Source organism: Hippocampus guttulatus, chromosome 20, assembly GCF_054856545.1.
Source record: "Hippocampus guttulatus isolate MCC_2025c chromosome 20, RoL_Hgut_1.0, whole genome shotgun sequence".
In the NCBI taxonomy this organism is placed as follows: Eukaryota; Metazoa; Chordata; class Actinopteri; order Syngnathiformes; family Syngnathidae; genus Hippocampus; species Hippocampus guttulatus.
In genome coordinates, this window is record NC_141280.1 from 4132704 (window position 1) to 4145942 (window position 13239).

Sequence of the window (13239 nt, forward strand, 5' to 3'; positions counted from 1 at the left end):
ATGCGCACAGCTGCTCTTTAGGCGTCACGTGACCGCAGGTCAGCTGATCCACGGCCGGAGAGTTTAAGACCATCTCAACCCGTCCACGAAGGAAATATTTGGTCCTGAAAAACGATAAATTGGAGAATTTCACCTTTGAGATAAACACCAGAAAGCCGACAAGATGTCTGGAAAGGACAGGATCGACGTATTCCCATCCAGAATGTAAGTTTGTTCGAGAGCTTCGCTTGCTAACGCTTTAGCATCCAACCACAAATGATAGCTATTTGATTTTTTTTCCTGCGCTGGGCTTTGTGTACGTAGACATGCTTTGCCTACTTGTGATCTAACTTTTTGCGATTCGGATTCATTTTCTGCGTTAAAATTGAAAAGAGGAAGCCTCCTTGTCATGTGACGTGCGAGCTGTTACTACTTCACTGATTAGATTGAATGGTGGCAGTCTTCAAATCCGTACTGGACAATTTTGCACGTAATGTCTTTTTAAGTTTTAGCTAGCTTCCCCAATAGATGAATACATTTAGAAATTACAAAGGAACATCATGTATCGTGTACTGTTGTATTTGGTAGTATGCAGTCATATTAAACTCGAAAAGCCTAAGAACTGCTGAAATGTATATGGGGTGAATGAGAAGCGCTCTAAATGCTGGCAGTATTGTGCAGACTCCCATGTGCCGAATTTTGATGTCATGGGATAATGCTAACACGGCTACGCCACCAGTCATAGGAGGGCGCACACTCTTGAACAAATGCATGATCTAATTTGATTTATTTACCACGACCGTTTGAAATAGATACTATTTCATTTGAGTTGTACAGGTATTGGTTTCTTTTCTTTTTTTTTTATATTCCCCAAAAACTTGGCATTTGAGCAGGAATGTGTAGAATTTTTCTATCCACGGTTAAACCTCAACATGATGATAAATTAGTGTGGCATGCCCAGTGGGATATAGAACACAACCCTAAGTGAAGTGGCATCCTGCAGCTTTATTGCAAATCTGCCTCTGACGAATACCTTGTGAACTATGTCATTGCTCACTTGTGCTCAGCTGTCATCATGACCTGTTTGTTGGCAGGGCTCAGACCATCATGAAGGCTCGTATGAAAGGAGCGCAGACAGGCCGCAACCTCCTGAAGAAGAAGTCGGACGCTCTCTCCATGCGGTTCCGTCAAATCCTTCGCAAGATTATCGAGGTCAGTTGTTTCCTGTGACAACCCAAGAAGCTTTAGAGAGTATTAATTACGGACTTATATGCCGTTCTCTTTTCAGACAAAGACCAAGATGGGGGAGGTGATGAGAGAAGCGGCCTTCTCTTTGGCTGAAGCCAAATTTGCCGCTGGTGACTTCAGGTAAGGGTCGTGTTTAAAAACCAATGAATGAATGTGCAACACTAATACTCGTCTTTGTGGCGATAGCACGACAGTCATTCAGAATGTCAACAAAGCCCAGGTGAAGGTGCGGGCCAAAAAAGACAACGTGGCAGGTGTTACTCTTCCAGTTTTTGAGCATTACCAAGAAGGCGGAGATAGTAAGTCAAACAATATCTGGATGGAATATGCGTTCAGCCCCGCCACCTCCCCAATCAAGTTTACATCCCTGTTTGTGATTGTCAGGCTATGAGCTGACTGGTCTGGCCCGAGGAGGAGAGCAGCTCTCCAGGTTGAAGAGGAACTACGCCAGAGCTGTGGAGCTGCTCGTGGAGTTGGCCTCCTTACAGGTACCGGTCAAGTGCAGTGCATAATACCGCTGTTCAAGTTACACGTGTCACAACCCCAAAGTCATAGACTCAGTCGAGCCATCAATTTCCCTGCCGGTGGCTAAAAGAGTTTCACACCGCTGATCTGGAAAACATCCGGTGGGGTGCATTCAGTCAAAGACAACCGTGCATTCCGAACACACCATATCAGAAATGACATCTTCACATTTTGTCCCCAGACATCTTTTGTCACTCTGGATGAGGCCATAAAGATCACCAACCGCCGCGTGAATGCAATTGAGCACGGTGAGCTTTTAACAAGTTAACATTTGATCCTGAACTCTACATTTTCAAGACTAATCGCGGTCTCTTTCAGTTATCATCCCTCGGATCGACCGCACCTTGACCTACATCATTACGGAGCTGGACGAGAGGGAACGAGAGGAGTTCTACAGGTTGGTGTCGTCATGCGTCCCTCGTTGGGTTGTTCGTCAAGGTCTCGCGAAGCGCGACATGCCATTGATCGTCTTCTCAGGCTGAAGAAAATCCAGGAGAAGAAGAAGCAGCTGAGAGAGAGGACGGAGAAGGAGATCGCCGCCCGCCTGGCCAAATTGGGCTCCATCGCTGAGCCTGCCAACATGCTGTCAGAGGAGACGGACGAAGACCTGCTCTTTGAGTAACCCCCCGTCGTCGTCAAGGCAACCCTTAAATCTATTTATTCCGTGCCCATCAGGGCAATGTCAAAGTCTTCTCCTGAAGACCATTTGTGTGTTGTGTGATGTGTTCTGTTGTGTCATACTGGAAAGAATCCCATTTCAGTGTTTGTCCAGAACTCCAAAGCAATTAAGATAAGTATGAAGAGATGCAACATATGTACAAATAGTACATTTAATTGTAAATTGTGATGAGGGTTTTCTCCTCAGTTTGCATGCCGTAAATCTTAAAATGGTTGCGCTAGTCAAGAGTGTGTGAGAGCCATAACTCGTTGAAAGGGTGTTTACCGAGTGAGACCCTTGCTGTAACACACATTGCAACAGGTCGTCCAATAAAAGGTGTACCCAGTGTCTGCTGTTTTGGGGGCTCACCCAACGCACCCCCGCTAAAAATCCTGGCGGCCATTTTGCACCACTGTTGCTGTCAGGTCCATCAATTTGACATCTAGACATAAAACAGAAGGAGGAGACAGGAGACTCAATTCTGGTACCAGGAGGGAACGAGGAGAAGCGTTAGGTTTCAGTTCTCTGCACGTCACTCTAATGATCTCCCTCTTCACCCCCTCATTTATTGGGAAGTCTACTACATAGGTGTGTCCAACCTAAAGGGTGGGGGCTGTTGAACACACACTGAACTTGTTTGACTATGTGAGTGTAAATTACGTACGTGTGCAATTGTTACAAAAACATCACGTTGCAGCTGGTTTTGATGGCTCCATCCACTGTCCAACCTTGCTCCTGTTTAGTCTTAATACTTATCTCTTCCCAACCACGTCCTCGAAAAGGTGGTTGCGTCCCTAAACTGCCACATAGTGCACTAAGAATTCTTGATTATAAATGTGAGTATATAATGATTAAAAGCATTATATCTTTATTAAAAGCAGAAGCGGTCTTCATTGCAGGCATAGTCAATTTATGATTGCAGGCATAAGCAGTCTTCATTGCAAGCATAATCAATTCATCATGAATAATATGCAAAGGTTGATTGTTTTTAGTTATCATACATATCAGTTGCCTAAACCACATTTTGGTCAGGTATGAAGAACGGGCCTATTTGTGTTAAGAGGGAGAGGGTGGGGGGGGGGGAGGATTTTGCAGTATAATATACTCTTTAATGATAACCTGCGATTGGCTGGCAACCGGTTCAGGGTGTCCCCCCCCTACTGCCCAAATACAACTGGGATAGAAAAAAACTACTTGTTTACATCGTCCCCAGAAATCTGTATTTACATATATAATTATGAAGCTACGTCTATGCTTCAGAAATGGCTAAAGTTCACATTTCTGAGGAAATGTCCTTCAACTGGAGACTTCCAGAACGTCCACGTGCCCCTCCAGAGGAGCTCAGCAGAGCCAGGAGGTGGGCACCCACTGGGGCTCCGTGTCCAGCTTCTCGATGAGCTTGGCACCTCAAAGAAAACCTCGTTTGGCGCAGCGTTGACAACAGTGGAATCAAAAACATGGCCATAAGTCCTGCTCCATCTCGCGAGCCTTCTCGATGACATCCTTGGGCTCCTCCGGCTGTGCGGGACACAGAAGGTGAATTTGAGTTTAATGATTTAATATCAAGTTAATCAATCTTAATGCCATCTGCATGAACCTGACAGGGCGACTATTTCGTACCTTGGGTGTTTTCCTCTCACTAGCCAGCAGGATGCGCAGTCTTTCTTGAGATGGAGGAGCAATGAAGATGAGGAAGGGCTTGACGTTGGATGTCCTCAGCAGCTTCAAGGGACTGGCGAAGCGTCAGAAAATATGAGACAAAATACATGGTCGTTTGGAAACCAAAAAAAAACTGACCATGTAGAGTAAGGCGTTTTTAGCCCGAAAAAAACTACATAGTATAGTAAGGCGTTTTTAGCCCAAAAAAACCCGACATTGTATAATAAGGCGTTTTTAGCCCGAAAAAAACGACCATGTATAGTAAGGCGTTTTTAGGCCGAAAAAAACGACATAGTATATATAGTAAGGCGTTTTTAGCCCGAAAAAAATGACATAGTATATATAGTAAGGCGTTTTTAGGCCGAAAAAAACGACATGGTATAGTAAGGCGTTTTTAGGCCGAAAAAAACGACATAGTAACCAAAGGATGACTTCCTGAAGCCTAAATGAGAATTAATTTGACCACACAACTCATTCCTATGAAGATACATTCAAACTCACAAAACGTGCTAGTAAGGCGTTTTTAGGCCAAAAAAAACGACATAGTACAGTAAGGCGTTTTTAGGCTGAAAAAAACGACCATGTATAGTAAGGCGTTTTTAAGCCGAAAAAAACGACCATGTATAGTAAGGCGTTTTTAGCCCGAAAAAAACGAACATGTATAGTCGGGCGTTTTTAGCCCGAAAAAAACGACCATGTATAGTCAGGCGTTTTTAGCCCAAAAAAACAACCATGTATAGTAAGGCGTTTTTAGCCTGAAAAAAACGACATAGTATAGTAAGGCGTTTTTAGCCTGAAAAAAAAACGACCATGTATAGTAAGGCGTTTTTAGCCTGAAAAAAAAAACGACATAGTATATATAGTAAGGCGTTTTTAGCCCGAAAAAAACGACATAGTATAGTAAGGCGTTTTTAGGCCGAAAAAAACGACATAGTAACCAAAGGACTTGTGCACACACTTCAACATGTATTTTGTTCAGGATGACCTCCTGAAGCCTAAATGAGAATTAATTTGACCACACAACTCATTCCTATGAAGATACATTCAAACTCACAAAACGTGCTAGTAAGGCATTTTTAGGCTGAAAAAAACGACCATGTATAGTAAGGCGTTTATAGGCCGAAAAAAACGACCATGTATAGTAAGGCGTTTTTAGCCCGAAAAAAACCACATAGTATTGTAAGGCGTTTTTAGCCCAAAAAAACCCAGACATAGGATAGTAAGGCGTTTTTCGCCCGAAGAAAACGACAGTATAGTAATGCGTTTTAAGGCCGAAAAAAACGACCATGTATAGTAAGGCGTTTTTAGCCCGAAAAAAACGAACATGTATAGTCAGGCGTTTTTAGCCCGATAAAAACGACATAGTATAGTAAGGCGTTTTTAGCCCGAAAAAAACGACATAGTATAGTAAGGCGTTTTTAGCCGAAAAAAACGACATAGTATAGTAAGGCGTTTTTAGCCGGAAAAAACGACATAGTATAGTAAGGCGTTTAGCCGGAAAAAACGACATAGTATAGTAAGGCGTTTTTAGCCGAAAAAAACGACATAGTATAGTAAGGCGTTTTTAGCCGGAAAAAACGACATAGTATACTAAGGCGTTTTTAGGCCGAAAAAAACGACATAGTATAGTAAGGCGTTTTTAGCCGGAAAAAACGACATAGTATAGTAAGGCGTTTTTAGGCCGAAAAAAAACAACATAGTATAGTAGGGCGTTTTTAGCCGGAAAAAAACGACATAGTATAGTAAGGTGTTTTTAGCCCGAAAAAAACGACATAGTATAGTAAGGCGTTTTTAGCCCGAAAAAAACGACATAGTATAGTAAGGCGTTCTTAGCCCGAAAAAACGACATAGTATAGTAAGGCGTTTTTAGCCCGAAAAAACGACATAGTATAGTAAGGCGTTTTTAGCCAGAAAAAAACGACATGGTATAGTAGGGCGTTTTTAGCCGAAAAAAACCCGACATAGTATAGTAGGGCGTTTTTAGCCAAAAACAAAACAACATAGTATAGTAAGGCGTTTTTAGCCGGAAAAAACGACATAGTATAGTAAGGCGTTTTTAGCCGGAAAAAACGACATAGTATAGTAAGGCGTTTTTAGCCAGAAAAAAACGACATGGTATAGTAGGGCGTTTTTAGCCGAAAAAAACCCGACATAGTATAGTAGGGCGTTTTTAGCCAAAAACAAAACAACATAGTATAGTAAGGCGTTTTTAGCCGGAAAAAACGACATAGTATAGTAAGGCGTTTTTAGCCGGAAAAAACGACATAGTATAGTAAGGCGTTTTTAGGCCGAAAAAAATCAACATAGTATAGTAGGGCGTTTTTAGCCGGAAAAAAACGACATAGTATAGTAAGGTGTTTTTAGCCCGAAAAAAACGACATAGTACAGTAAGGCGTTTTTAGGCTGAAAAAAACGACCATGTATAGTAAGGCGTTTTTAAGCCGAAAAAAACGACCATGTATAGTAAGGCGTTTTTAGCCCGAAAAAAACGAACATGTATAGTCGGGCGTTTTTAGCCCGAAAAAAACGACCATGTATAGTCAGGCGTTTTTAGCCCAAAAAAACAACCATGTATAGTAAGGCGTTTTTAGCCTGAAAAAAACGACATAGTATAGTAAGGCGTTTTTAGCCCGAAAAAACGACATAGTATAGTAAGGCGTTTTTAGCCCGAAAAAACGACATAGTATAGTAAGGCGTTCTTAGCCCGAAAAAACGACATAGTATAGTAAGGCGTTTTTAGCCCGAAAAAACGACATAGTATAGTAAGGCGTTTTTAGCCAGAAAAAAACGACATGGTATAGTAGGGCGTTTTTAGCCGAAAAAAACCCGACATGGTATAGTAGGGCGTTTTTAGCCGAAAAAACCCCGACATAGTATAGTAAGGCGTTTTTAGCCCGAAAAAAACCCGACATAGTATAGTAAGGCGTTTTTAGCCCGAAAAAAACGACATAGTATAGTAAGGCGTTTTTAGCCCGAAAAAAACGACATAGTATAGTAAGGCGTTTTTAGCCAAAAAAACCGACATAGTATAGTAAGGCGTTTTTAGCCGAAAAAAACGACATAGTATAGTAAGGCGTTTTTAGCCGAAAAAAACGACATAGTATAGTAAGGCGTTTTTAGCCGGAAAAAACGACATAGCATAGTAAGGCATTTTTAGCCGGAAAAAACGACATAGCATAGTAAGGCGTTTTTAGCCGGAAAAAACGACATAGTATAGTAAGGCGTTTTTAGCCTGAAAAAAAAACGACCATGTATAGTAAGGCGTTTTTAGCCTGAAAAAAAAAACGACATAGTATATATAGTAAGGCGTTTTTAGCCCGAAAAAAACGACATAGTATAGTAAGGCGTTTTTAGGCCGAAAAAAACGACATAGTAACCAAAGGACTTGTGCACACACTTCAACATGTATTTTGTTCAGGATGACCTCCTGAAGCCTAAATGAGAATTAATTTGACCACACAACTCATTCCTATGAAGATACATTCAAACTCACAAAACGTGCTAGTAAGGCATTTTTAGGCTGAAAAAAACGACCATGTATAGTAAGGCGTTTATAGGCCGAAAAAAACGACCATGTATAGTAAGGCGTTTTTAGCCCGAAAAAACCCACATAGTATTGTAAGGCGTTTTTAGCCCAAAAAAACCCAGACATAGGATAGTAAGGCGTTTTTCGCCCGAAGAAAACGACAGTATAGTAATGCGTTTTAAGGCCGAAAAAAACGACCATGTATAGTAAGGCGTTTTTAGCCCGAAAAAAACGAACATGTATAGTCAGGCGTTTTTAGCCCGATAAAAACGACATAGTATAGTAAGGCGTTTTTAGCCCGAAAAAAACGACATAGTATAGTAAGGCGTTTTTAGCCGAAAAAAACGACATAGTATAGTAAGGCGTTTTTAGCCGGAAAAAACGACATAGTATACTAAGGCGTTTTTAGGCCGAAAAAAACGACATAGTATAGTAAGGCGTTTTTAGCCGAAAAAAACGACATAGTATAGTAAGGCGTTTTTAGCCGGAAAAAACGACATAGTATAGTAAGGCGTTTTTAGCCGGAAAAAACGACATAGTATAGTAAGGCGTTTTTAGCCGGAAAAAACGACATAGTATAGTAAGGCGTTTTTAGCCGGAAAAAACGACATAGTATAGTAAGGCGTTTTTAGGCCGAAAAAAAACAACATAGTATAGTAGGGCGTTTTTAGCCGGAAAAAAACGACATAGTATAGTAAGGTGTTTTTAGCCCGAAAAAAACGACATAGTATAGTAAGGCGTTTTTAGCCCGAAAAAAACGACATAGTATAGTAAGGCGTTCTTAGCCCGAAAAAACGACATAGTATAGTAAGGCGTTTTTAGCCCGAAAAAACGACATAGTATAGTAAGGCGTTTTTAGCCAGAAAAAAACGACATAGTATAGTAAGGCGTTTTTAGCCGAAAAAAAACGACATAGTATAGTAAGGCGTTTTTAGCCGGAAAAAACGACATAGTATAGTAAGGCGTTTTTAGCCGAAAAAAACGACATAGTATAGTAAGGCGTTCTTAGCCCGAAAAAACGACATAGTATAGTAAGGCGTTTTTAGCCCGAAAAAACGACATAGTATAGTAAGGCGTTTTTAGCCAGAAAAAAACGACATAGTATAGTAAGGCGTTTTTAGCCGAAAAAAAACGACATAGTATAGTAAGGCGTTTTTAGCCGGAAAAAACGACATAGTATAGTAAGGCGTTTTTAGCCGAAAAAAACGACATAGTATAGTAAGGCGTTTTTAGCCGGAAAAACCACTAGTACATTGGCGCCTTTTCTGGCTGGTCTACATCGAATTAGCATGTTGTCGACTTTGCGGATGGCCAATGTCGTCTGGGCGCGACGGGTGTTCTCAACTCGTCTTTTGTTGTTCAACCGCTGTTCCCGAATTATTCATTCCCCTTTTGTGACCGAGTTTCGCCCTCTCCCCCGTGATCGCCCACCTGTATTGACGTGCTAATTGTGGACTTCAACAGCCCTCTGGCTTTGTGCACAGGAATTTGGGGGTGCTGGATACGCACCCAAACGTTTAGATGTGTCCAGATTAAATGAAACTTTAAACATGATACAATTTTGCTCATAGATTCCTCTAACACGTTTTTAGCCCGAAAAAAATGGTCAGTTGAACCGGGGGTTGCCTGGACCGAACACCTGCATGTGTACCTCGACACTGCCAGTGACTGTGACTTGACCTGAACGATAGGTGTATTTGGCATGCACTATGAAGGGTTGCCAGTTAAAAAGAAAAAGTGTTTGGTGTTGTATTTTCACGCATCACCAAGCAGGGTTCGAACCGGGGTTGTCTGGACCGAACACCTGCATGTGTACCTCGACACTGCCAGTGACTGTGACTTGACCTGAAAGATAGGTGTATTTGGCATGCACTATGGGGGGTTGCCAGTTAAAAAGAAAAAGTGTTTGGTGTTGTATTTTCACACATCACCAAGCGGAGTTCGAACCGGGGTTGTCTGGACCAAACGCCTGCATGTGTACCCCTACACCACCAATGACTGTGACTTGCTCTGCACTATTGGCGTATTTGGCATTCACTAGGGAGAGTTTATTTTTTAAAAAAAGCAAAGTGTTTGGTGTATTTTATTTTCACATGTGACTGAGCGGGGTTTGAACCCAGGCAGCCTGGACCGAAAGCCGGCGCGTGTGCCTCTACACTACGACATATTGTCGTTTTTTTCGGGCTAAAAACGCATTACTATATTATATCGTTTTTTCCGGCTAAAAACGCCTGACTATACTATGTCGTTTTTTTCGGGCTAAAAACGCCTTACTATACTGTTTTTTTCGGGCTAAAAACGCCTTACTATACATGGTCGTTTTTTTCGGGCTAAAAACGCCTTACTATACATGGTCGTTTTTTTCGGGCTAAAAACGCCTTACTATACATGGTCGTTTTTTCCGGCTAAAAACGCCTTACTATACTATGTCGTTTTTTTTGGCTAAAAACGCCTTACTATACTATGTCGTATTTTTTGGCTAAAAACGCCTTACTATACTATGTCGTTTTTTTTGGCTAAAAACGCCTTACTATACTATGTCGTTTTTTTCGGCTAAAAACGCCTTACTATACTATGTCGTTTCTTTCGGGCTAAAAACGCCTTACTATACTATGTCGTTTTTTTCGGGCTAAAAACGCCTTACTATACTATGTCGTTTTTTTCAGCTAAAAACGCCTTACTATACTATGTCGTTTTTTTCGGGCTAAAAACGCCTTACTATACTATGTCGTTTTTTTCAGCTAAAAACGCCTTACTATACTATGTCGTTTTTTTCGGCTAAAAACGCCTTACTATACTATGTCGTTTTTTTTGGCTAAAAACGCCTTACTATACTATGTCGTTTTTTTCGGGCTAAAAACGCCTTACTATACTATGTCGTTTTTTTCGGGCTAAAAACGCCTTACTATACTATGTCGTTTTTTTCGGGCTAAAAACGCCTTACTATACTATGTCGGTTTTTTTGGCTAAAAACGCCTTACTATACTATGTTGTTTTTTTCGGGCTAAAAACGCCTTACTATACTATGTCGTTTTTTTCGGCTAAAAACGCCTTACTATACTATGTCGTTTCTTTCGGGCTAAAAACGCCTTACTATACTATGTCGTTTCTTTCGGGCTAAAAATGCCTTATATACTATGTCGTTTTTTTCGGCTAAAAACGCCTTACTATACTATGTCGTTTTTTTCGGCTAAAAACGCCTTACTATACTATGTCGTTTTTTTCGGGCTAAAAACGCCTTACTATAAATACTATGTCGTTTTTTTCGGCCTAAAAACGCCTATGTCGCTTTTTTCGGTCTAAAAACGCCTTACTATACAATGTCGTTTTTTTCGGGCTAAAAACGCCTTGCTATACATGGTCGTTTTTTTCGGGCTAAAAACGCCTTACTATACTATACTATGTCGTTTTTTTCGGCTAAAAACGCCTTACTATACATGGTCTTTTTTTTCGGGCTAAAAACTCCTTACTATACCATGTCGTTTTTTTCGGCGTAAAAACGCCTGACTATACGTGGTCGTTTTTTCAGCTAAAAACGCCTTACTATACATGGTCGTTTTTTTGACGGTAAAAACGCCTGACTATATATAATGACGGGTCTCACTTGAAATTGCCTGATAATGCTGAGATGATTAGCTATTTGTGCAGTCATGATTTTTTTTTTTATGTCATACGAAGGAAATCAAAGTAAACAAAAAAGTATCCGTATTTAGGATCTGCCCAACCTGGAACGAGTCCCGCCAGCAACTGGTTTTCTTCATCTCCGTCCCTGTAGGCCTGCCACCAGTGGGGGTCGTCCTGGCTTATTACATGGAGAATATCTCCTTTCTGAAAAGCCAGGCCCAGCTCCCGACACGGCACAAAAGGGTCATCCGAGGGGTCGTAGTCAAAGTAAGCTCGTACGTGCATCTGTGGAACAGGGGGCGGAAGTGTTTTGACACGCGCTTTGCTGCCCTTGGCTACGTGTGTGCGTGCAGACAGGCCACGCAGGTCCACCTTAGAGACTTACCACGGTCTGTCTGTGTAGGGCAGGTTTAATCTGAGCGCTCGGGATGAGAAGGAAGGTCAAAGTGCCGTGCATTTGTTGCTGGCGGACAAGACGAGAAGAGATGAACGTCCATTAAAAAAAAACCACCATGAAGTCATCATTCACCTAAGTGCTCATGCAACAACTGTGAAAACAAACCTTGAGTGAGATGATGTTTACTCGCTGGATGTAACATGAGATCAACCCCACAAAATTCTGTCAACTATTACACTGATAGGATGAATCTGCGTTGAGTCTTCATTGACTGTGCATGCGTCTTGGGTACGATCACGAAGTTGATTCTCAGTTTATAATAATAATAATAATTGCAGCCAAAATGTCAAACAATTTCATACCTGAGCTTTTGGGATTCATTTTCAATGTTCTTATTTTGATTTTGCATAAAGAAGATTGTTTGGAAATTGTCATTTATTTTATGTCCTTATTTTCTTCCTTTTTTTGATCCTGCACTTAATAAATATACATTTAAAAAACGAATACTAAAACTAATAAAAACTAAAAACAAAGCATTTTCCCCCAAAAAATTAAAAACGGACAAACCTGCTCCTAAAACTAACTGAATTTTTAAAAAAAAAGTAAAAACAAATTTTTTCGGGCTAAGAACGCCTTACTATACATGGTCGTTCTTTTCGGGCTAAAAACGCCTTACTATAGTTTTTTTCGGGCTAAAAACGCCTTACTATACTATGTTGTTTTTTTCAGGCTAAAAACGCCTGACTATACATGGTCATTTTTTTGGGGCTAAAAACGCCTTACTATACATGGTCGTTTTTTTCCACCTAAAAATGCCTTACTATACTATGTCGTTTTTTTTCGGGCTAAAAACGTCTTACTATACATGGTCGTTTTTTTCGGCCTAAAAACGCCTTACTATACTATGTCGTTTTTTTCGGCTAAAAACGCCTTACTATACTATGTAGTTTTTTTTTTGGGCTAAAAACGCCTTACTATACATGGTCTTTCTTTTCGGGCTAAAAACTCCTTACTATACCATGTCGTTTTTTTCGGCGTAAAAACGCCTGACTATACGTGGTCGTTTTTTCAGCTAAAAACGCCTTACTATACATGGTCGTTTTTTTGACGGTAAAAACGCCTGACTATATATACATGGTCGTTATTTGGGGCTAAAAACGCCTGACTATACGTGGTTGTTTTTTTCAGCTAAAAATGCCTTACTATACATGGTCGTTTTTTTTCAGCAAAGAACGTCTTACTATACATGGTCGTTTTTTTGACGGTAAAAACGCCTGACTATATGTGGTTGTTTTTTTCAGCTAAAAATGCCTTACTATACATGGTCGTTTTTTTTTTCAGCAAAAAACGTCTTACGATACATGGTCGTTTTTTGGGCTCAAAACGCCTGACTATACATGGTTGTTTTTTGGGGCTAAAAACGCCTGACTATACATGGTCGTTTTTTTGTGGCTAAAAACGCCTTACTATACAAGGTCTTTTTTTTCGGCAAAAAATGCCTTACTATACATGGTCGTTTTTTGTGGCTAAAAACGCCTTACTATACATGGTCGTTTTTTTTTTTCACTAAAAACGCCTTACTATACATGGTCAATTTTTGCGCTTAAAACACCTTCTACACCA

The 13239-nt window shown here is 40.7% G+C and overlaps 2 protein-coding genes across 2 annotated transcripts; one reads left to right on the forward strand and one right to left on the reverse strand.

The window, feature by feature from the left end:
* Nucleotides 1-13: 13 nt before the first annotated feature.
* On the forward strand, nt 14-2756 carry atp6v1d (ATPase H+ transporting V1 subunit D). Its single transcript, XM_086100731.1, has 8 exons — nt 14-204; nt 1074-1191; nt 1268-1347; nt 1414-1526; nt 1612-1715; nt 1934-2000; nt 2071-2149; nt 2230-2756. The coding sequence occupies exons 1-8, from the start codon at nt 164-166 to the stop codon at nt 2372-2374; spliced, it is 747 nt and encodes a 248-aa protein (XP_085956857.1). The 5' UTR covers nt 14-163; the 3' UTR covers nt 2375-2756.
* Nucleotides 2757-3116: 360 nt separating this feature from the next.
* Nucleotides 3117-12085, reverse strand: LOC147187620 (protein PALS1-like). The gene is made up of 4 exons (XM_086100732.1): nt 11605-12085; nt 11321-11504; nt 4031-4142; nt 3117-3928 (listed from the first exon to the last, which is right to left on the reverse strand). The coding sequence occupies exons 1-3, from the start codon at nt 11674-11676 to the stop codon at nt 4135-4137; spliced, it is 264 nt and encodes an 87-aa protein (XP_085956858.1). The 5' UTR covers nt 11677-12085; the 3' UTR covers nt 3117-3928; nt 4031-4134.
* Nucleotides 12086-13239: the final 1154 nt, after the last annotated feature.

Bases quoted from the DNA above. Each gene is read 5' to 3' on its own strand.
- LOC147187620 (XM_086100732.1), bottom strand. From the start codon at position 11,676: ATGCACGGCACTTTGACCTTCCTTCTCATCCCGAGCGCTCAGATTAAA. The intron at 11,505-11,604 runs GTAAGTCTCTAA...CCTGTTCCACAG, and splicing joins CCCTACACAGACAGACCGTG to ATGCACGTACGAGCTTACTT.
- atp6v1d (XM_086100731.1), top strand. From the start codon at position 164: ATGTCTGGAAAGGACAGGATCGACGTATTCCCATCCAGAAT. The intron at 205-1,073 runs GTAAGTTTGTTC...GTTTGTTGGCAG, and splicing joins GACGTATTCCCATCCAGAAT to GGCTCAGACCATCATGAAGG. The intron at 1,348-1,413 runs GTAAGGGTCGTG...TTGTGGCGATAG, and splicing joins TTTGCCGCTGGTGACTTCAG to CACGACAGTCATTCAGAATG.